Raw genomic sequence first — 22,967 nt, forward strand, 5'->3', positions numbered from 1 at the left:
TGTGTCGAATATCTGTGTAGGGTGGTGGGTATGCAGAGTGTTGGAGAGTAGGGTTAGTCAGGGTGGTTTTTTCTTCAGGTGGTACCATCTCGTAGAGTTCTCTTGCGTTGCAGTGGTGGGAGTTGTTGCTCCGTTGTTTTCTTCAGCTTGGTGCATTAAAGAGCCATGTTTTTACCAGTTTCGTGAATTTTAGGTGCTCTTCAGTTGTTCGAATTTCCTTTCGAAGTGAGTTCCAGAGTTTCATCACTATGCAGGAGAATACTGATTCTCCAAATTTTTGTTTTGAGCATTGGTTCGGTTTGAGGCAAATGTCATTGCTAAATCTTAGTGTTGGTAGTGCTTTGTAGATACGGATTCTATCCTGTATAAATTCTGCTCCTTGGCCGTGGTTTGCTCTGTGTGTTATGCAGAGGGTTTTGAAGGAGATTTGTTTTTTTACTGGTAGCCAATGCAGTTTTCTTAGTGCTCGTGTGGTGTGTTCTCCTCTAGTGAGTGTAAGGAGAAGTCTTGCTGCTGCATTCTATATACGTTGTAGTTTCCTCATGAGGTATTCTGGCATTCTGAGGTAGATGCTGTTGCCATAGTCTATTCTTGCCATGATGATAGAGATGACAGCGAGTGTTCTGTGTGTGTGAAATAGGAGAAGGGAAATACCTTCTTGCTCATGTGAAGGTGGAAGAAGCATTTCTTAATTACTGCATTCACTTGTGGTTCTAGTGTTAGCTCATTGTCCATTAGGATTCAGAGATTTGTGACCACTTTGGATGGTTCTGGCAGGTTTCCCAGCTTAGTGGGCCATGGAATGTTATGGTTGTCAGGGGGTTATGTAGTTGTTCAAGAGTAACTGAGACAGCAATAAGCCCTGTGGGCCTCCACATGTTGTTTTCCGAGGTGCTGACTTGAAAGGCGCTAATCGGGTTGTTTCGGGTCTTTCTGTCAAGATGGATTTTAGCCAGAGGAGAGCTGTGTTGCCGATCCCAATGGCTTCTAGTCTTTTTATGAGAGTGTGATGGGGAGTGTGTCGAAGGCTGCTGAGAGATCGAGTAGTATAAGTGCTGAATTTGTGTTGGAGTCTCTATTGGTCTTTAGATCGTCCATAATGCTAGAGGCACAGTTTCTGTTCCTCTCATGGGTCTGAAGCCTAATTGTGCCTGATCTAACAGCTGGTTGTTTTATATGTATTCCAAGATATGTTCATAAATGTAGCTTTCTAGTAGCTTTGCTGGCTGTGTGATATTTTGAAATTGGCCTAGTAGTTGGTTAGGTCTTCTGTGTTTACAGATGTATCTTTAAGGAGAGGCTTTTGGAGGCTGATTGTAAGAATTGTGGCATGGTTCCTGTTGCTAGTGAGAGGTTGAAGAGGTAGAGGTAATATTCTGCCAGTGTTCTCTGGGGGAGAATGGTTTTGTAGATATCTGGTGGGTAAGGGTCTCTGAAGAGTCCATTTTGTTGCTTTTTCTCACCAGGCTGTACAATGTGTCTGTTGAGATTGCTGGTCGGTGGTTTAGTCTAGTCGGTGGTTTCGGTGTTGGCTGGTTTAGGTGATCAATGGTGCCTTTTGGCTTGCTTTGTTTGATTTGCTGGATGCTAGTGATTTTGTTCTTGAAGTAGTCAGCAAGGTCGGTGCATAGTATTTGCATAGGGGTTGGTGCGTTACTGCACATGAATTGGTTTCTTATCTAATTTACGATGTTGAACATTTGTTTGTGGGTGTTGCTTGATTTAGCGATCCATTCATTGTAGTATGTCTTTTCATCTTTGAGTATTTCGCTTTGTATGGTATCATCTTTGGTATGTGTTTTCTTTGTGTTGGTCATTGTCTTTCCTCCATTTTTGTTCTAATTTTCTGTTGGGGTTTTTCCGAGCTTTGAGATGGGGCATGAACCATTCATTGTGCGATTGTTTTCTTTAGTGAGGGGAGGTGTTTCTAGTGCAATGTCATTCATTGGTTTTGTGACTCATTTTAGTCTGTTCTTCCAACTATACTGGCTGAGTCTAGGATGGTGGTTGATGGTTTTGTGGCTTCCAGTTTTGCATTTAGGTTCATACTGTTAATTGCTCTCCAATTTATTTTCAGAATGGGAGTGTTTTTTGGGAGGTTGTCCGGTAACCCAGTAGGAAGTTGGATCATAAAGGGTATAGGGCCTCATTACACGGTAGGCGGTAACCATGGCGCTATTAGCGCCATGGTTGCCGCCGGTATTTTACCGTGTCTGCCTTGGTGGATGGCGGAATTACTGCCCTACTCCAAGGTGAGCGGGGCCGGTAATTCTCAATTCACCAAGGCACTTCCCCATTCCCATTTTTGCCCCCAAAGGGGCTCAATGGGAATGGGGAAGGAGCTAATTACTGTACCGCAAATTGTAATTAGCACCAAGGTCCCTTTGCGGGCCCGTTCCTTAACGGCTGGTAAAACCAGCCGTTAAGGTCGGGTCCCGCAAAGGGACCTCATAATAAGGCGGTAAGGGTTTAGCGGTACCGGTGCCTTTACCGGTACCGGTAAACCCTTACCGCCTACCGTGTAATGAGGCCCATGATGAGGTGATTTCTCCAGAGGATTTGCATTGGAGGTGCAGTTGTGACCAGGTTTTTGTTGCTGAAGATTGCATCTAGTGTGTGGCCTGCTATGTGTGCTTCTCCTTTCACCAGTTGCCGTAGATTCATTCTTGCTAGTTGATTAGTGTTTTGGGTGAGTTGATGTTCTCTTCTTTGAACCAGATGTTGAAGTCTACAAGAATGATCAGGTGATCATGTTTAATGGCCATGTTGGTGATGGCGTCCACGAATGTGCCCACAAAGGTTGGGTCATAGGTCGGTGACCTGTAGATGAGAAGAAACATTAGGTTGGTTTGATGATCTATGGATAGGTGTAGGATGAGTGATTCACAGTTTGGGATGTTTAACAGTGGTGTTGTTGTTATTTTTAGCTGGTCCTTGTATACTACAGAGAGTCTTCCTCCTCTTTTTCCTTCTCTGTTGGTTTGCTTGAATTTGAAGTTGTTGGGTAGGCAGTTGTACACTATTACCTTAGCCAGGTTTCTGTGAGGAATAGGATGTTTAGCCCTCCGATGCATAGCAGATTGAATATTTCTGTTGAATATTTGAACATAGATCCAGTGTGGACTAGATTGCAGTGTATCTTTCAGCTTTTTGTGGTCTGTTTGGTCTTTGGCGGTTTATTTTAGTAGTTATGCTGGTAATTTTTCCCATCGTATTGTGTGTTCCGTTTGGATGATGCTGTTTCTTTGTTGAATAGTTCAGCCAGTTTTTTCGTATTGGATTGATGTCTTCTTAGTGGTCGTCTATCTGTCAACGTTGGTGATACCTTTTTGTCATGCCAATTTTTTGTGCTGACTTGCGTGTTGGTGTTGTTTCCTTCTGGTTTGATTCTGTGTGTTTCCCATCTTTCCTCTGGGTATCCTGCTATCCTGCTGAAGTGCTTGAGATTCTTTACGGTACGGGGCTGTCCGAGTTGGTAGTAGGTTGACAGGTAGGGTGGTAGGTAAAGCGATTTTGGTACGGTCTTGTTTTGGCGAGTGGACCTGTTTCCATGGAACATGTGGGTGTGTTATCCCTTGGTAAGCACCTGGTCCTGGGTGTGGTGTTCGGAGGTTGTTCCACTTCATTTGATCTGTTTTGGTTGTTCCTTGTGCACCAGTCTTGGCTGGTGCGTGGCATTCTCTGATGAGACCTGTTCTGAGGGTGTCTCTATTCCAGGAGGGAGGACTATCATAGGGTTGAGATTTTCCTGGAGACCGGGGTCTCCCAGTGGTCAGAGTGTTCTAGAAGCTGTGGGATAGCCCTAGCAGTTACTGATTTGTCCTGGCTGTCAGGGATTAGCCCTTGCTGGGCCAGACTAACCTTGACTTTCGGGGACTAACTCTGGCAGTAGGAGACTAACTTTGGCTGTAGAGGACTAAGTAAGACCTATGAGGGCTCGAATGGGAATGGGGATGTACCGGGTCCGGGTTCCTCGGACGAGGAATTACGGGGTCCGCCAAGGTTGGGGTGGCCCAGTAAGTCCTCATTAGAGGAACCTGGGCCCGGTATGCGGTAAGGAGGCAACCATGCCGCTAAATGAAGCATGGTTACCTCCAATATCGTAATGAGGGCCACTGTCCCTAAACAGAACTCCCAGAAATGTCGGCCACAATGGCACATTCTGTTTATAAAGCTATGTTTGCCATAGAGCTAGGGCCACATGCTCTGGAGGGTTTTGCATGAATAATCAAACGCTGAATGACTTTCTCTTCTGCAGGTATATTCCAATCACTACAGATAGTAACACTAATCCAGTTTAGAGAGCGAAGACGACGACCGTGCCAGGTTTGTTCTGCAATTGAATTAGTTTGCATGACCATTTAATTTACCACCATTGCATTCAGTAATGACCAAAGTTGGTTGTCTTGTGTTTTTTTAGAGCTTCCATCATGGTCTCAGCATCCCTTTGGTACAATAAATAGCGATGGGATTTAATCCGATTTTTTTCCTCTTCTGTTGTAGATGCTTAATCCCACTCGCAACATCTGAATCTGTCTTTGAGGATGCCCTAAACCTATGTATGTCCTTTCTTGTACGTTTTTTCATGTTCTTGACCTGAATATCAAATGCATGTCAGTGATTTCTAGCTCTTTTGTGCTTAATAATAGCATTGGGTACGGAACCTAACACTGAGTTTAAATAGGAGCCAAAAATAGATGAAGAATAAGTGGCCTTTTTTATCGCATAAGTACAGCCTTCAAAGTCCTCTAGAAGTAACACGCTTAGCTACAGGATATTATTGTGATGCCAATCTACGTGGTTACCTCTTACGTTAGCCGTAGCTAACAAGGGGAGGTGCTCCCTCTCATATAGACAAGGTAGCCCCATCATTTGTACTCTCAACCTAGCATGATCACTATAGGTATTTGTTAAAACAACCAAATTTGTAGCCAGATTATGGAGATTTGTACTAAGAAATACACCATCATTTCCAAACAATCCCTTAATTACTGTCATATGTCAGGGTCTATGAGACTGAGACATTTGTCTCAGTGCAACCTACATTCTTCCCAAACAATATCCGAGAATGAGGGGATATGTTCCTGTGTCATCATATTTTAGCTTTCTAAGCCTGTTAGAGAATGCTCCATGAGATGCTCGTTTGGGAATTTACCATATTCCTTGTAATAGAATGCACATTTTGCGGTGCTCATTAAGATTATTTGGGGGGCTTTGATTACCTTCATTTAGTCAGCCCACACTGTGCACAAAACTTCCTGTGCAATAATTAATGTACTGACAGATCCCCTGCCGAGGCAAACTGAAATGTCCCCAGGTTAAAGAATAATGTGTGGGGTCATAGCATGCCATTGTTAAGTAAAACTCTAAGTTTTGAACTAAAACAATGCTTAATGTTGAGTGGATCCTGAAGTGAAGGTCACTTAGCACCAGTGCTTTAAATGGGCAGGCACTTGCCGGTCCTGAATACCAGAACTTCTCTTATTTGAAAGACTTAGCATTGGCACTTCTCAGTAGTAGGCCAGTACTTGTAATGGAGGAGTACTGGCACTTCCCAACAGTAAGCAGCTACTCTGGGATAGTCCGGACCTGCACTTCTGTGTTTCCATTTTAAGCACTGCTTAGCACTAGGCTTACAAAAGCATGCAACCGTGCACGCCTACACAAGGGGCCTCATTACAAGGGTGGCGGTGTGGAGAAACGTGGCAGTAATTCTGTTACCGCCACTTTTCCTGCACCGCCAAACTACAAGTGTGCCGGTGGGGTGACCTGAGTAACCTCCATCCAAGAGAAGGAGGTTACTCAGGCACCCCACTGGCAAAAAACTTCTGGTATTACCGGCACTGGTGTTACCGGTGACGGTAATACCAGCAATCCCCCCATGGAGTCCTGTTGGACTCCATGGAATGGGGTTTTACTTACCCTTCGTGGCACCTGTAATCTGCCCGTAATTCCGGCAGACCAGGTGCCAGTAACGGCGACTCCGTTTGATGGTATCGTGCTGGTTTTACTGGTGGGATACCACCAAACATATAATGAGCCCCAAAAGTTGTATCATATGTGGACACAACAGTGATGATGTAAGCGCCTGGTAGAAAGGGGTAGAGAGAGCGAGCATGACCCAGCTTGCTTGGCTTTGGTTTGGCACTCTACTCCCATTCAGCACCCTGGACAGCGACTACCTCTGTTCCCTGTACTGCCCCGTATGGAGTTTGCACGGAAATATCGTATTCCAAAATACCGAACAAGGCGTGCTGGGAGGATGTACCCCGATCTCCTAGCTCGATATTATGGGCTTCGGGGGTCGCGGGGAAGTCCCCCCTCGGACATTACATGCGTGGCGCGGGACAAAAAAAACCAAGAGATCGAGTTACAAAATGCGAACAGGTGGTGTTCGCAGTTTTGTAATTCGATCTTTTCGTACTCGATTTTATAACGTACATCGCCTCCTATGTCCGTAATTTCTATGAGAAGGGACAGCCTCAAAAAGTCGACCCAGAGCCAAGTCGGAGCCAGGCTCGTGCCGTCACTGCCTTCCCCAGCTCTGCCACCTCCCAAAAATCCCAGGGTGACCCCATAGGTCTTACCCTGAGGACCCGTTCTCAGAGAGAGGCCTTCTGGGCGACGGCGTCTCTCATTGGTGAAGATCTGAGACACGGGAACCGGGGTGTTTCCCTCTCACAGAGGACCCACCGTCACGAGGAACCAGCCAGTCCCATTCTATCAGAGCAGACACGCGCTAAATAGATTCAGAGCACATTTTTTCAAAATGTATGGAATATTTCAAGAAAGGGAATACAATTTAATTTGAAAAATATGTGATCAATTAACATTGACGAGAGGCTGCTGCAACTACTCATCACTGCACCCCACTTTTTTACATTCATGCACATCCCCCACACATACCTGCTTCAAACCCCCTCTCTGCCTCACAGCCCCCCTCCTCCCAGATGCCAGGCCCCAGGGACACCTCCTGATAATCAGGCCACCGTGCTGTAACCTTGGGTATGGTGCCCATTTTAAACGACATGCAAAAATAAGGTGCATTCAGGGTGGGCGGTGATATTCGCCAGTAGCCTGAGGCTTGAGAAGTAGGTTATAAATCCCTCTGACAGCTCATGTAAAAATAAACTACAAACTGGAGCAGGTGTCAGGAGGGGATCTTGTCTCTCTGACTGCTTTGAAAGCATCCACCTCCCCCCCCCCACTCACATGCCCCGCTCCTCTTCTCCGTGTTCCAGTTTTCGGTTGTCATTGCCGCCTCCTTCCTGAAGCCGCACTGCTTCAGTTTTACTTGCAAAGACGTCCTTCCTTATTCTCCCACAGTGTAACTTTTGGTGAAGGAAAAGGGGGTTGAAGATGCACCCCACTAATTCAGCTATCAAAAGTAAGTGATACTTTAAGGCCAAATGTGGGTAACTTAAGGGTGCGGGGGAGGAAAAGTGGCCCTGGCACAGGGCTACCTAGATAAACAAAGGAGGAAAAAGAGGATCCAAACTGGAACCCTCCCGTCCCCTGCACACTGTAATGATGCGTCTGAACGACGCCTTAATCACAATATCAATGAGTTTACAGTCTAAGAATATATTTCTACGAATTTCAATGGAAAAGGACAAATTTAAATTCTAATTGAATGATGACATCCATTATTTGAATGTACTAAACAAGTGACACTTCATTCCAAGCATAGGAAACACAGAGGATTCAGTTCTTTGAACGGTGGCTGACGCGTTTCGAGAAGTAATTTCTCTTCTTCATGAGCCTGTAGTCTTGTGCAAGAACTGAATGTCAAAAAAATATGGAGAAAGCAATAATCAGGATTGCGTTGTTGCCAATTAATTACCACAGTCAGGAGGGGATCTTGCCTCTCTGACTGCTTTGAAAGCATCCACCTCCTCCCCCCACTCACATGCCCCGCTCCTCTTCTCTGTGTTCCAGTTTTCGGTTGTCATCGCCGCCTCCTTCCTGAAGCCGCACTGCTTCGGTTTTACTTGCAAAGACGTCCTTCCTTATTCTCCCACAGTGTAACTTTTGGTGAAGGACAGCGCTGGAAAACGTGATCTTCGCTGTCTTTACTTCTCCTGAGTCGCACTTGTGTCTGTTTCTACCCTCCTTGCGCTTCTGCTTTCATCTCTGCTGGCCACGCTCTGGTCATTCTGTCTACTAGGTTAGCAGTAGCCTTTTTCTTTTTTTTTTTACAACATGTATTCAGCAAGCTTCATGTTTTGTCCAAGTGTTCTGCATAATCCTATATTGTTGTGGTGTCCTAGTTTTGGATACTTATACAGGACTTGCCATTGACATTTTGGGTACGAGACCCTTTGCCTCAGCGAGCAGCTGCTGACACACTTATTTCCATTTCCCCCATTGCCAACAGGCCAAAAATAAAAAAGCCAAACTAGCTCCACCCCTCGACATTATCCACTGCGTCGCGCTAGATGTGAAAGGCACTGCCCACACACAAGGTTTTGGCCATGCCCAACCTGTTGCATTAGCCACTGTCTTGCAGTGCAGGCGCTGAAGGCCATTTCCTAGATTGCGCAATGCGCCTGGCAGAGGCGTAGACAGGGTAGGGCCTGAGCGGGCAAGGCCCACCAAAAATCTGTAAATGCCCACTCAGCAGCTCTGTGTGGGCGTTTGCAGATGTAAATGTCACTGCAGTGGGCCCAACGACATTACCTTCAGGACCCACTTGATGGGCAATTCTGGCTACGCCTCTGGCGCGTGGTGCCCCAAGGTGCGAATACTTGGGGGACATCAGCCGCATGGCTTGGCAGTGAGGAGATCTGGTACCTTGTAGTACGTCCATGGATCACAGTGCTCACATTCGGAATCCCTGGATCACCAACGTCTTATTTTACTTTTCACACAGCACTTCACACACACTGCTTTATTGAAATGTGTGCCAATGTTTGTAATGAATGTTTGCATTGTGATTTGTTTTGGATACACAGTGGCGTAACAAAAAATGGGGTGCCCCCTTGTGAGCCATGCTGAGGAGTCCCCTCCGCAAACTCTGCAACAAAGCACAGGATCACGCCACACTCTGTGCCGACCTGGACCACCATGCATGCAAAATGTTGATCAGGCTACTGACGGGATGTGCCGCAAACTGCACTGGGCGAAAGATGTAACTATGGGCCTCATTACGAGTTTGGTGGCAGCCATGGAGCTGTTAGCTCCATGGCTGCCTCCAAACCGGGCTCCTTTACCGGGTTCCTGCAATGAGGAATAACCGGGTCATTCCGACATAGGAGGACCTGGTAAATCCGTCTTGCAGGAACCATTCCCCATTCCCATTTGAGCCCCCATAGGGCTCAATGGGAATGGGGATGGAGGTAACAACGGGCACATTATGTGTCCCGTTGTTACCTCCCTCTTCCCTTTGCGGGACCCGGAAAAGACGTCTGGTTTTACCAGACGTCTGATCCGGGTCCCGCGAAGGGAACCTCATAATATGCGCTCCTGGAATGAAGGGGGCGGGTCCTGTACCGGCCCCCTTCATTCCGGGAGTGTAAGGGTCGTAATGAGGCCGTATGTGTTTTAATCAAACCTTAAATCTTTCGCCTAGCATAGAAACAAGAGGGCTGTGCCTGGCTCCTGAGACTGCCCCACGTGTACCAGCAAACTGTGCATGGCCAGTAATATTACACACAGTAATAAAATCAGAAGAAAACATGTTCATACTGGCTCTGCCAGTAAATGCTAGTACCCGCATGTACAAACATTCTCTTGTTGGCTTTGCCCTTAATGCTAGCAAAAATATCCTGCCATGGGAAGAAAACATATTATTGTTGCTGCTCAAATGCATGCCCGACCCCTGCACCACCATGTAACAATAATCTTCATGTTGACTTTGCTCTCAACGCCAGTAAAACACGCAATGCTACAATAAGGAACCATTTCCTTGTTTGGCTGCACAAATGCCCCCATCCACCATATAAGATCACTCATCATGTTGACTTTGCCCTTAACAGAAGTAAAACATTCACTGGCACAGTAAGAAAACATTTACTTGCTGACTGCACAAGTGCCCCCACCCTCCCCATGTAAGAACACATATCATAATGGCCTTGCTCTTTTTGTGAGTAAAAAATGCCATGCCACGGAAAGAAGATGTCCACTCTGGCTGACCCATTCTGCTATAAACACCGCACCCTAAACTCTCCTCCCTGCAATAACATTCACCAAGTTGGCTTTGCCGAAAACTACCAGTAAAACATGTGAGAAAACGTCCATTCTCCAATCAATGCCTCTTGCCTGGGCCCCAACCTTGCACGCACACATTCACACCCATTTACCCATCAGCCACTCACCCAGTGGCAGCTGGTGAATATTTGAATTGGAGGGGCAAAAACATTTTCCACAAATATGCCAAAGCGACGGGGCATAGCAAGGGATCTTGAACCAACCAAAGAGGGTTCCTTTCTTTATCGCTCCCTCCTGCGAAAAATGTTTCAATAATGGGTCAAAATTGTGCTTTATGCCGCCCTTTTCATGTGAAAAATTAGTAAAAAGCCAGGCACTTAGCATTGGTTTTGTAAGGTAACTCCAATCCAAACATTCAATGGATGCAAATCACCAACAGTGCACAGGAGCATTTCCCAATGCATTCTCATGATTCCAGTATAAAAACATGCTCACGCTGGCGGTGCCCATGCATGTTATACATGCGTGCGCTCTGACCTCAGAAAGAAAGGAGTTCTTTTTAAGGTATGAACCCCCCCCCCCCCCGCTCAAGTCACATCGCGTAGCTGGTCGCGGCGCTGCAGGCCTAACCCCCCCCCTCGCCCGCTACCCACCATGTGAGGATACATGTTCCATAGTGCATTTTGCAGGGGAAAGTGGTGTTTGTGAGGCCAGATTGGCCATGGTGATGTGCTGGGCTCTATCTAAGCATGTGTAGGCTTCTACAGGCTTCCTGGTCACGGCACTGGTGCTGTAGTGGTTTGAACACTCGCCTCTGAGAAGGGGTGGAGCCAGGGATCTGAGTTTGAATCACATCTCTAGGGTTCTTTTGTTGGAATGGCTTATAAAGGCCTACATTTATAACAACATATGAATCATTATCTGTGCTGTATGCATTGTTTTTTTCTGGGTGCAATTAGCTCATGCCTTGGTAGTCGAGGGGACCCAAGGGGAACTGACTGCGCACTGAGGAGCATGATCTTGGCATTTTGGTTTTTCCATCGACACACATAATGCCAACAGGGGAAAGCAGGGGTGACCACCATCATTACATATTGACCTGACATTAACCATTTAGGTGCTGCTTAACCCTTTCCGCCAGCCCCTGCTCACGCTTCACAGGTCCAGGCCGGGTGCTCGGCTTTACATGATGGGTGGGTTTCTCTGTTGTTCCAGGGCCTGTGTTCCCTGCTGTGATGTGTTTCTTGCATGCTTTCCTAACACTGACGGGATGGCCGCCTGATATGGAGTCATGTGTTAACCTCCTGCAAAGCATAAGGTACTACAATGACGTCTGGTGTCCTCTGGCTTCTGGTCTCTTGCAAAATGTGGATATGCATCTTTTTTTACTGGTTATTTCTGTCTGCGAAGCGTGAAAAGGCCAATTAACTCGGATTATTAAGACAGCAATACTGATAGCTGTGTTTGCATTGCCTCTTGTGAAGGCAAGCTAGCCAACTGGATCCAGCAAATCCTCATAGGCAGTGGGCAGTACTGTAGGGCGACTGTCTGGACGCTGGATCAGACATGGAGGGGGTGGGGAAAGCTGGACAGCGTGGGGGCTGGGGTGAGGACAACTAAGCAAGTGGCACGTCTATGCTATGCGTGCCATTCATTCTGAGGGGCAGATTTCCCGCAACCTTCCGCCGTGGGCAGCACTCGCCTTCCGGCTGCTTCATGAAGGTGCGTGCTGCCATCGGGTAACCCGATTGCTTGGGAGGATGCACAGTACGTTGCGCCATGCGGTAAAAGGTCAATACTGTGGGCCTCATCACGAGTTGTGCGGTATCCTGGCGGTATTACCGCTGGGTTACTGCCCAGGCTAATAGCGTTACTGCCAACCGGTCCGGTGCTAATTGGGCCCGAAAATGGGAATTTTTCTGGTGTGTTTACCCCCCCAGCTCTGATCTGGGGGTAAACACGCCAGACCCATGTTTGGGCAGACCCTTAAATGCGGCAGTAATAGCGTTAATGCCACATTTAAAGGCTATCGCCTCAACTCGTGATGAGGCCCTGTATCTTTTTGTACTTCTTCACCGAGTTGAAGGCAGAATGCCCGCCCAGCTCGTCTTGCCACCCTATACTGTGTAAGCCTTTTTTAAGTTCCGTAATATAATTCAACTCCGCCCGATGTATGGCTATTCCCTACCATTCTGCCTGTGTTGCAGAATGATCATGCTTGCCGGTGGCAAGTACCGCATGATATTTGTGCAGCTGCCAATGGGACACACGATAGTCCGGGTAACTTTAAAAGTGCAAAGACCCATCTCCCCAGGAGCAGCACTCTTTCTAATACAGCACACCTTTATTTGCAACTGTGACCAGGCAGTGCGTGTTGCGGAAAGTCCCTTAGGAGCATAGTCTTTCTCTTTACTCTGCAACTGTTTTGGGGAGAGTGAGGCCAGGGCGAAGAGGGCGATGTTCTCGCGGCACCACACTCTTCCATAAGCGAGGTCCCCGGAGGAAAAATGCGTGTTCACCCTCGATTTACAATGAGAACCGGGAACGTGCTGACAGTCAGGCCGGGTGGGAGCACACTTGCTTGATTTGTTTAACTTCCATATCTTTATTGAAAAGGAAGCTTGTTGTAAATAAATACATGAATACATGATGGATTCTGTGCTGCACTGCTCCGATGAGACGGAAGATCTATAGTCTTCAGTGCTAATTTGATGGAATTTCAGCTCTGGTTGTGGAGTGAATTGGGGTCACTGCTTTTCACATAGCCCCAGAGTGTAAACATGTGCTTTTGTGCTTCACTCGGCAAGACACCCCCTTGTCCCCCCCAGTTCTGCTCTGCATCCATGGTTTGGGAGTTTCTGTGTATCCACAAACACTGCCTGATTGCAGAGATGGGTGTTTCCGGTTTCTTTGGGAGGTTTGCCCCATTCTGCATGCTCGTTTCCTGATGTTGGAACCCACATGCCACTTACACAAGGTAGGAGTGAGATGACTGTGATGTTACCAAAGGGCTGATTCTCCCAAACATCTTTTGGCATAACTGTTGAACCCATATGCACCAGACATGCATATGTTGTTGTGCGGGATGTGCGTCATGCCTTGCGGCCCTTGCCCCCTCCCCCTTGAAAGATTATACCACAACAAATTGGTCAAGTGTTGGCAATAAAAGGCCGTAGGTTTTTATTGATACAAGTATGGTTATAGGAGCATAAACAATACACGTAATCATAATAATATCATCCTTTTGGGCACCAGGTCCAGGGGTAACCCCCTCTGGCCCGTGCCGCCTTTCTCGTCCCACGACTTGTTGTGGCCACCGTACGGTGTCCTGAGTTTCTTTCTGTTGTTGCTCTCCCCTTTTTCTGTGGTGGGAGGGTTTTTGTGGCCAAGAAAAAGAGCCGGAAGACAGTTAACAGCGAACTTCCAGGTACTGTTTGGGTCCCCGTGCAGGGTCGACAAAACAGTTTGTGTTTTAGGAGCTGCTCACAGCTCATTATATAAGCCTCAGAGAGGCCCTGAGTCTTTCTACTGTGTGGGAGGCTGCGCACCAACCCCCCTGCGGCTGACTAATTGGGCCCCCTCTGTCCCCCAGGGGGGGATCCCCCTGTACTACCCTGCCTAGGTATCTAGGGTCTCCAGAGTGTACCGCACCCATATATTCTCCTGGAAGGGTGAGGTATTTATTACCTGACCCTTCCTGCGCTTTGATGTGCCAGACCCTGCTGACTGTCTCCCTTATCTGAGAGACAGAGAGGGGCACTGACCCTGGAGGAGGGCTGCTGCCCCTCTCTCGAACCTGCTGCCATGTAACATCAGTTACCTGGCCTCGCCTTGGGCGGCCTGGCGGCATTACCCATAACTGTTGAACCCATATGCAGCAGACATGCATATGTTGTTGTGCGGGATGTGCGTCATGCCTTACGGCCCTTGCCCCCTCCCCCCTGAAAGATTACACCACAACAATTTGGTCAAGTGTTGGCAATAAAAGGCCGTAGGTTTTTATTGATACAAGTATGGTTATAGGAACATAAACAATACACGTAATCATAATAATTTCCTTTTGGGCACCGGGTCCAAAGGTAACCCCCTCTGGCCCGTGCCACCACTCACGGGCAGGTTCCCGGCTGTCCGTGTTCCCCCAAAAGTTTGCTTATTTGCAGCCCCTGGTAGCTAAGGTGGAGGAGATTTCTCTAAAGAAATGTTCCATGCCCAGTACTGATAGTTGGGTGCCGTCCTTGTGGAAAAGTTCGGGGTCCCCCAATGTTGTGGATGGGTGTTTTACAAATCCCAGACCCTTGGCTAAGCAGAATTTCTCCAACCCTCTGTTCAATTTCCTTCTGGAAATGTCCACTGCCTTGTAACTGATGGCCCCCTGCCATTTTCTTCTAGGCAGGACTGAAGAGAAATCGATTTCTGTGTCCCTCCAAGTGTGGGAAATGCCTGATAACGAGGCGCAAATTTCTTTATATATGTTTTTTCTCCCTACGGACACCAGATCGTTACCCCCTAGATGTAATATCAGGAATTCCGGCGGGTCCCTGTATGCAACCAGGTCTGCTAGTTTGTCATGGATGTCCGCCCACTGGAAGCCTCTGTAATGCCACCAGGATGCAATGGTGTTTCTAAATGGAGGGCCCTCCTTGGTTTCTTCAGCCCATCGCCCTGTCCTGAGCATGAACAAGTGTCCAACTATCCATACTGACCGCAGTGGGGACTTACCTCCTTCTGGTGTCTCTGTGGATTGAGGGGAAGAGAAAAAAAGGGGGGCGGGATGGAACTAAATTAGTTCTGGTCTGACATATCTTTTGTAACAATCTGACTTCCAATCCCCTAAGCCCTTAAATTGCTGGGTGGTCAGCCCTCCCGGCCATGCAGAGGTTGCGGCCCCAATTCTAAAAGACTGGGTGCCGAAATCCTTTGGATCCCATCCGGCCTTTCTAATCGCTTTATTCAGTACCCCTTTAAACTGATAGAGGCTTAGAGCTGAGGAGTCTCTATGAATTAAAAATCTTCCCCCAACTTTGGGCCTTTGTGCGTAATAGAGATTAGTGATGCATACCGGACAATTTGGCGCATCGTCAATGCAACAAATGTTAATTGTTCTTTTGGCCCCAGTCTTTGACTGCTGTACCTCTATGTTGACGCTGTCCTGTCTAACCCTGGTCTCCATGATGCCAAAGCCATTGTTGGCCTTGGTGTTGGATGCAATGAGCTCACCTATTCGAAAAGCCCCAAAATATGCCAGAAAAAATGCTGTTTTAAATAACAAAATCTCGTACGGATGGAAATATATGCTTTCTAATAGAATGGTTATTATTACCAGTTTGTCAAAATCTAAAGGGCGGCGAGTTTCTACCTGGGGTCCCTCCATTTTGCCCCAGCCTTTCATTGCATATGAGATTAAAGCGCTCTGGGTAGGACCTGAGTCAACTCTTAGCTTTGAGAAATAAGATATCGCTACCAGATGTCTTTTTGCCCAATCTTTTTTAAGCCCCTGACTGTGTGCCCACTTCAAAAAGATTTCTATATCCTTTATAGTTATTAATTCTACATGATTCAGTCCCGTTGCTCTGAAAACTGTTTTCAAGCACTTACTGTACTGTGCTGAGGTGGTGCTTGCCAGTGCTTTTTCTGCCATCTCGTAGGAGTTTAAGCACTAGCTGGCATTTTGTGGTTCTTCTGTTCAAGATGCCTACTACCGCCATGTTGTCACACCAAACCAAAAGTTCTGTGTTAGCTAGCCGCCTGCCCCAGATGTGTATGGTTAGCCAGATGGGAAATATTTCCAACAGGGTGATGTTCTTTGTCCACCTTGCCGTTTGCCATGACTTGGGCCACTGTCCAGCCACCCACTCCATGTCTAATATAGCTCCAAAACCCCTGCTCCCGGCTGCATCTGTGAAGAGGACCCTTTTAGCCCATGTGTTCAATGGCATGCGCCAAAGTGTGGTCTAGTTGAAGTCTTTTAGGAAATTCATCAATACTTTTAGGTCCTCCTTCACTTCTTTGCCCAGCCGAATATGTAGGTGGGGTTTGGTGCATGTCTTGGTCTTAAATTCCAGGCTTCTGGAAAATACCCTCCCTTGTGGGATGATTCTGGTTGCGAAGTTGAGACTGCCTGCCAGTGATTTAATTTCTCTTACTGTGCCTTTGTTCCTGGTGCCCAATTCTTGGATTTTCTTCAGGAGTTCTGCTACCTTGGTTTGTGGGATTCTGCATACCCCTATTGCAGAGTCTAACTCTATACCCAGGAAGATCATGTTTGTGGATGGCTTGGTTGTCTTCTCTGGTGCCAAAGGAATGCCCCATTGGGCGGCCATCCCTTCCAACTCTGCCAGGGCCCTCTTGCATTCTCCTGAGTCTGCTGGTCCTATTACCATGAAGTCGTCGAGGTAATGGACTACCTTGGCCCCTGGTAGTTGTTTCTTAAATGCCCGCTGAGAAAAAAATGAGCTGAACCACTCAAATAGGGTGCAAGACACTGCGCACCCCATGGGGAGGCATCTGTCAACATAACATTTGTTTTTCAAGGTAAACCCTAGCCATTGCTGTGAAACTGGGTGAACTGGTAGGAGCCTGAACGCAGATTCAATGTCAAGTTTGGCCATAAGGGCATCCCTACCACAGTCCTGTATAAGTCTCACTGCTTCCTGGAAATGTGTGTAGGAAACTGCAGATTCAGTGTGGGGGATGCTGTCGTTCAGTGATTGGGTTCTTTTTTAGGAATCAGGCCTAGGGGCGACACAAGGTATTCTGGAAAAGGCATGGAGTCCCATGGCCCTGTTATCCTGCCCAGGCGTAACACTTTCTCTATTTTGTTTTTTACCAACTCTTTTACCCATATAGCCTCTTTGATTGTAATGTCAATGTTCCATGCTAGACATCTTTTGTATCTATTGAGAATTTCTGTATGAAAAGATTTAAACTTGAGGTCCAGTTGGGCGGTGCTGATCATCAGCATATCAGATGTGCTGTGGCTGCTTGTTTCTGGCTGCCCTGCTATGCTTGTATTGGGGCTGCCCACGCTTTTAGTGGACCTGCCAGGTCTGGTGCTGCAGTTGCCGCTATAGGTGCGTGTGTACCTATGGCTGCTGGCATTGGTGAGGCTGTTGTTGTGTGGGTCAGAGTTGTTATAGTATCAGCGGGGGCCACAGCTGTAGGCAATAATGTGGGGGGATCTGCAACTATTATGGGTTCCACCGGTACGTTGAGGGTTTGTGGCCCATTTGTATCTTTGGGGAGTTGTTCCCCCCTAATTTCTAGCAACATTTGTTGCATCACACTCAGGTTTTCATATAGTTTTGACAATTTTACCCTTTTATTACCTTTTCCCTAGCCCTCTGCTGATTTCCTTATCTTTGGCGGGGCGGAATTCTCTTCGCGGCCGGTTGGCATGGGCACCCCTTCCTTCGGCAGGCCATACAGATTCTCTCTAACCCAGGCCCAACCATAGTGTTCTGCTGCCTCTATTGCCGCCAGTAGGTGAGGCGATTTGGGTTTCAGTGGCGGGATTAAAGGTTCCTGCGGTTTTCGTTTGGGAGCCAATTAGTTTCCTGTTTTGCAAAAGAGACAATCATTTATCAATACATTTGTGCTCTCTGTGACTCAATGGGTCACAAATTCTTGTTCCCCCGTTTTGGGTAACTGCCTAAAACTGTATCCATATAATGTCCAGGTTTGGCTTGTTAGCCTGAGAGCTTGTATTTGCTTGTTTCCCCCACCAATGTGTGGAGCCCTTGGGAGGATGTGCTATTCCCAGCACTATTATAACGGCCTGTTCCCCTAAAACTGCTTGGAAAGATTGTTAGGTGTAATTGCCCCTACTTATGCCCTGACTCCCTCCAAAATGTATTCTTAAAACGCTGTGACTTATTCAAAAATGCCCCCCGACCCAGCTGCCACTGTGGCTGAATGTCAATGAGGGAATTGTACATGCTAGTTTGGGCACTTATATAACACTAACAGACTTCAGCCCTGCTTTAATATTACTCACAATGTGCATGCCCATTTATGATCTCGGAAGGCTGAAACAAAAAAAACCTGGGTTTGTCCCTGGCGGGATCCGAACCTGTGTCAGCAGGCTCTGCACAGATGTCAAAGCGGGTGACTCTAGTCGCTGTGCTATCTATATAGCCTTAAAAACAGAGGGATTTATGCAGTGCTTAGGTTCTCTTACGCAGTGTGCTGTAACATTTCTCCCAACCCGCGCGGCAACCACGCTTTTGAAATCCCTGAACTGTCAAGTGCACTTAACTAATAATGATTTATAAATGCACGGTCATAGTGTAGGAGCTGAAAATAGTCTCGCACCCCTTCCACCTTAAGGTACAAGTCAGACCACTTCCTGATTGTGCGAACGTGCCTGGCTCTTGCAGTTCAGCACCCCCCTGCCCTGCACTATGCTTCCATTGCCATGCTGCCTATTGTTAAAAGGGGGCTTGTTTATCACAGCCAAGATATCAGCCCCGCCTTGTGACTAATTTGTTTTTCAACGACACAGCACGTCAGTTTCAGCCCGTGCAAAGCCTGGCTCGCGTTTACTTCTGATTTAATGAAACACCAGTTTCCTCTTGGCACCAAGCCCTAACACTCTAGCCTCACGTTGTGGTACCTTGTTTATACAAACAAAGCTTCACTTTTCCCCTGCAGAGCCAGGGCTATGCATGCCCGGCGACGCGGCTGAACTTACTTGAAAGAATGTAGCAAGTCACCGCGGTGCTGGGTTATTTCCTTGGAGCACTTCACTCCCCGGGGGCTTGGCATGTACTTCACGTCTTCCTCGAGGGCACTGCCGGTTTCTTCAGAAGTTTCCTTCTTCCCAAAGCCTTCCCAGGCCGAAGCGAAGTTTCTCGGAATAGGCCAATGTTCTGCTTATAGTTTTAGCTGTGACACCGCGTACACGGCGAACACCAAAAGTGAAGAAATACCAATGATGCTGAGTGCAAAGCAAACATTGGCAGTGAAAATAGTAAGTAAAAGACAAAGAAAAAGAGCCGGAAGACGCTGAGTATAACAGCAAACTTTCAGGTACTGTTTGGGTCCCCGTGCAGGGTCGACAAAACAGTTTGTGTTTTAGGAGCTGCTCACAGCTCATTATATAAGCCTCAGAGAGGCCCTGAGTCTTTCTACTGTGTGGGGGGCTGCGCACCAACCCCCCCCAGGCCAGCCTGCGGCTGACTGATTGGGCCCCCTCTGCCCCCAGGGGGGATCCCCCTGTACTACCCTGCCTAGTTATCTAGGGTCTCCAGGGTGTACCGCACCCATATATTCTCCTGGAAGGGTGAGGTATTTATTACCTGACCCTTCCTGCGCTTTGATGTGCCAGACCCTGCTGACTGTTTCCCTTATCTGAGAGACAGAGAGGGGCACTGACCCTGGAGGAGGGCTGCTGCCCCTCTCTCGAGCCTGCTGCCATGTAACATCAGTTACCTGGCCTCGCCTTGGGCGGCCTGGCGGCATTACCCATAAGTGATGCTGTATGCTGCCCCATCCCCTTCCACGGTGGCAAGAAGCGTTTTGCCCACATCACGAAGGGCGTTTCAATGCGCGCCTCGTAAAAACACACATTAAGGCGCCCTATCGCTGCCTGTGGGCACAAATGCGCAAATCAGGGTGGTGAAGAGGGCGTTTCGGCGCATTTCAAGGTACCCCCCCTCCCCCGCTCCTTAGCAGCTCGCTCTGATTCTTCAATGGGACTCATGTATCTAGGCCAGGCTGTCCCCTGGGAGAGCAACGCTACCAGCAACTTCGGACCCCTGGCCCTCATTAATTTCATAGAAACATCCTGACCACATTACCCGCGGAGTACCCCATGTGAGTGTCAACTGCCTCTTACCCCTACTTATTCCATTTAAAGAGCCTTGACGTCACTACTCTCCCGGTGGCTCACCCCCCGCCCCCTTAATCTCATCTGCTACGCATACATTCATGCTGCCCCCACACTTGCCCCAGCGCCCTGAAGGTAGACTGAGACGCTGCCTCTTCTCAATGCTGTCCCCATGGGAACTGCTACGGTGCAAATTCACACAAAGCGTTTTTTAAATGCGAAAATGTGACTTTGGTACATTTGTGAATAAAGGGGCTCATTCTAGGGGGCTGCGTATGGTGTAACCGGTAGGGGATGGCCGATTAACCCTAATCTTTAAGTATCTGGATTGATTTAGTAATTTGTAAACAGGAAATGTAACACAGCAAATGCATTCCACATGGCGGCAGCAGCTCCTGGGCAGGATGCCTTTACACGTTGCAATGATTATATGGGTGAGAGTAAATCATGTGGCGTATGAGAAATGCAATGGAACATGGACGAGGGAACAGAACAGAACATAGGCTCTGGGGGGAGGGGGGAGGGTGGGGTTTGGCCAGCATATGCAAACATGCAATTGACATATATCCATATCCCTTCCTGGAAAGGGCAGGCCGGCAGTCAGTAGTTTAGGGATATAGTGGGGTTGAGTTTGCCACTTCCACAGCTAGCAAGTGGACCATGATCTCTAACAGTTCCACTGATTGAATAGCTTTGATTGCAGGGGGAGAGCATTCCTGTAGCAGCAGGTGAGAGCATTCCTGTAGTGACGGGGAGAGCATTCCTGTAGTGGCAGGGAAGAGCATTCCTGTAGCGGCAGGGAAGAGCATTCCTGTAGCAGTAGAGGGAGAGCATTCCTGTAGCTGCAGGGGGAGATCATTCCTGTAGCTGCAGGAGGAGATCATTCCTGTAGCGGCAGGGGGAGAGCATTCCTGTAGCGGCAGGGGCAGCACATTCTTGTAGCGGCAGGGAGGAGCATTCCTGTAGCGGCAGGGCGGAGCATTCCTGTAGCGGCAGGGGAGCGCATTCCTGTAGCGGCAGGGGAGCGCATTTCTGTAGCAGCAGGGGAGAGCATTCCTGTAGCGGCAGGGGAGTGCATTCCTGTAGCGGCAGGGGAGCGTATTCCTGTAGCGGCAGGGGAGGGCATTCCTGCAGCGGGGGAGAATCGCAAGAAGGAGCGGAAGCAGGAGGAGACACACGTGGCAAGAATAGATGCGCTTCAAGGCTATAATTCATTTGAAGATGGGGACTAGAAATTTAAAGAGGGAGTAATTTTCCATAGCGAGGCAAATGTGGCCCCAAGGCCAGTGAGAGGCTGGGGGCGAGGTGGGGGCACTAAATGTATTTTCTCCTTAAGCGGCTAAAATCCTTCCACTTACTCTGCCCAAAAGCACTTGCACCACCCACCGTGGTGTCACTGTCCAATGCAGACTGGCCCAGATTGGTAGGTTATGTATTATATTACACTGCTTTATTAAATACATTGACACCATAGATGTCTGCTCCTGGTGCTAATACGCCTGCACTAGTAACTACTGAACTCAAGCAAACGAGGGAATGTCAAGTTTAGGAGGGATACATATACGCCTTGAGGACCTTTCTGGATATCCTATCCTCTCTGGCTCTTAATTCAACTGGGAGAGAATTGCAGAGCTAAGGGACAATTACCAAGAAGCTCTGTCGCCATAAAGAGTGAGCACAGCACATGCGAAGGGGTATATCTGTCAAATGTCTGTGCTGGGAACTGGGGGCCAGACTATAGCATGCTCTATGGACCTTGCAGCACACCTGGACCCTTGCTCGGGTTTCCACAGCAAGCCAATGGAGGGACCAGGGGGCTGGAGTCAAATGTTCATGGCTGTTGGAGGGTCAGACACCCAATGGGCGTCTGCTGAGATCTACTGAGGCCGGAGATGGGAATTAAGATGATCAGGCCTGTCTGGTAATCTCATGAGTTCCCTACAAGACAATCCACCCTTATCCACTACAGACTGTTTCATTTCCACATATGCATGCACTGTATGTGCGTACCGCCACCGCTGTGTTGAGTGTGCCCTCTAATGCGACGAGCAAACACAATCTGCTGCGTCGAACCATCCACTAGTCCACCAGTGCTCATCTCCACGTGTCTCTCCCAATTTTCCAGGTGGACGAGATTCTGGGGGACCAGCCCGAAGTCAAGGAGAAGGTCTTCACTGTTTTGAAACAATACGCAGCAGAGCGGCGCGTCGAGTACCTGGCCTATGCCCTACCCATGATCCTCAGCCAGGAGTCGCAGCAGCCACTCATTGATAATATCAGGTAAGCGTCTTTCCAGCAAAACTGGAGAACATCCTACCAGATGTGGCAATAAACTGATGTGAAGAACGGGGGCCTCTAACACAGGGCAGACAAGAATACCCACACATTCTACAAACGTGAAGAACGTGCTGGTGAATGTCCAAGACCCAGCTCTGGGCGCCATGGATAAAGGGTGGTGTTCAAAAGCCATAATTAGAGCCTTTTTGCGAGTATAGCGGCTGGGGTAAAAATGATGTGCTAACAAAATTAGCACCACTTTTACCGCACCATCATAGTCTGAGTGGGAAGGAAAAGTGCAGGAAAAAATCTCTGGCACTTGGTTGAAGCATTTGCCTCCACATAACCTTCCAGAAATGGAGGAAACACCGCTAGGAGAATTACCACCCGCGGTAATTCCTCTAAACTGGATAATGTGACATAACAGCAACTATGAAACCTCAGACTTCAGCGGTTGCGCCTCCATGTGCCATTCCTTTCTGCCTGCCATTCAAAGTGTGCGTCTCACTGATCCATCTTTGCAGCTTGCCACCACAGTAACAAAGATCTGGTGTATTTCTGTGCCCGCCGAGGCAGCCTACCTCCACAGAAGATGAGGGTCTGTGCATCCCTGCCAACGGCACAGCGTGCGGCACGCAACCTCAGAAGATACTCCACAGCATTCAGTGTGATAATACCCTCATTAGGGAAGCCCTGGCGGTGAAAGGATTCTACC

The 22,967-nt window shown here is 48.0% G+C and overlaps 1 protein-coding gene across 1 annotated transcript in view; it reads left to right on the forward strand.

Moving 5' to 3' along the window:
* GRID2IP (Grid2 interacting protein) overlaps positions 1 to 22,967 on the forward strand; it is an 837,949-nt gene that overhangs the window by 205,401 nt on the left and 609,581 nt on the right. Inside the window, exon 3 of the mRNA XM_069647354.1 lies at positions 22,101 to 22,255. Coding sequence (XP_069503455.1) covers positions 22,101 to 22,255 — 155 coding nt within the window. The remainder of the gene's footprint in view (positions 1 to 22,100; positions 22,256 to 22,967) is intronic.

This window comes from Ambystoma mexicanum, chromosome 2q (genome assembly GCF_040938575.1).
Source record: "Ambystoma mexicanum isolate Mex_15411 chromosome 2q, UKY_AmexF1_1, whole genome shotgun sequence".
In the NCBI taxonomy this organism is placed as follows: Eukaryota; Metazoa; Chordata; class Amphibia; order Caudata; family Ambystomatidae; genus Ambystoma; species Ambystoma mexicanum.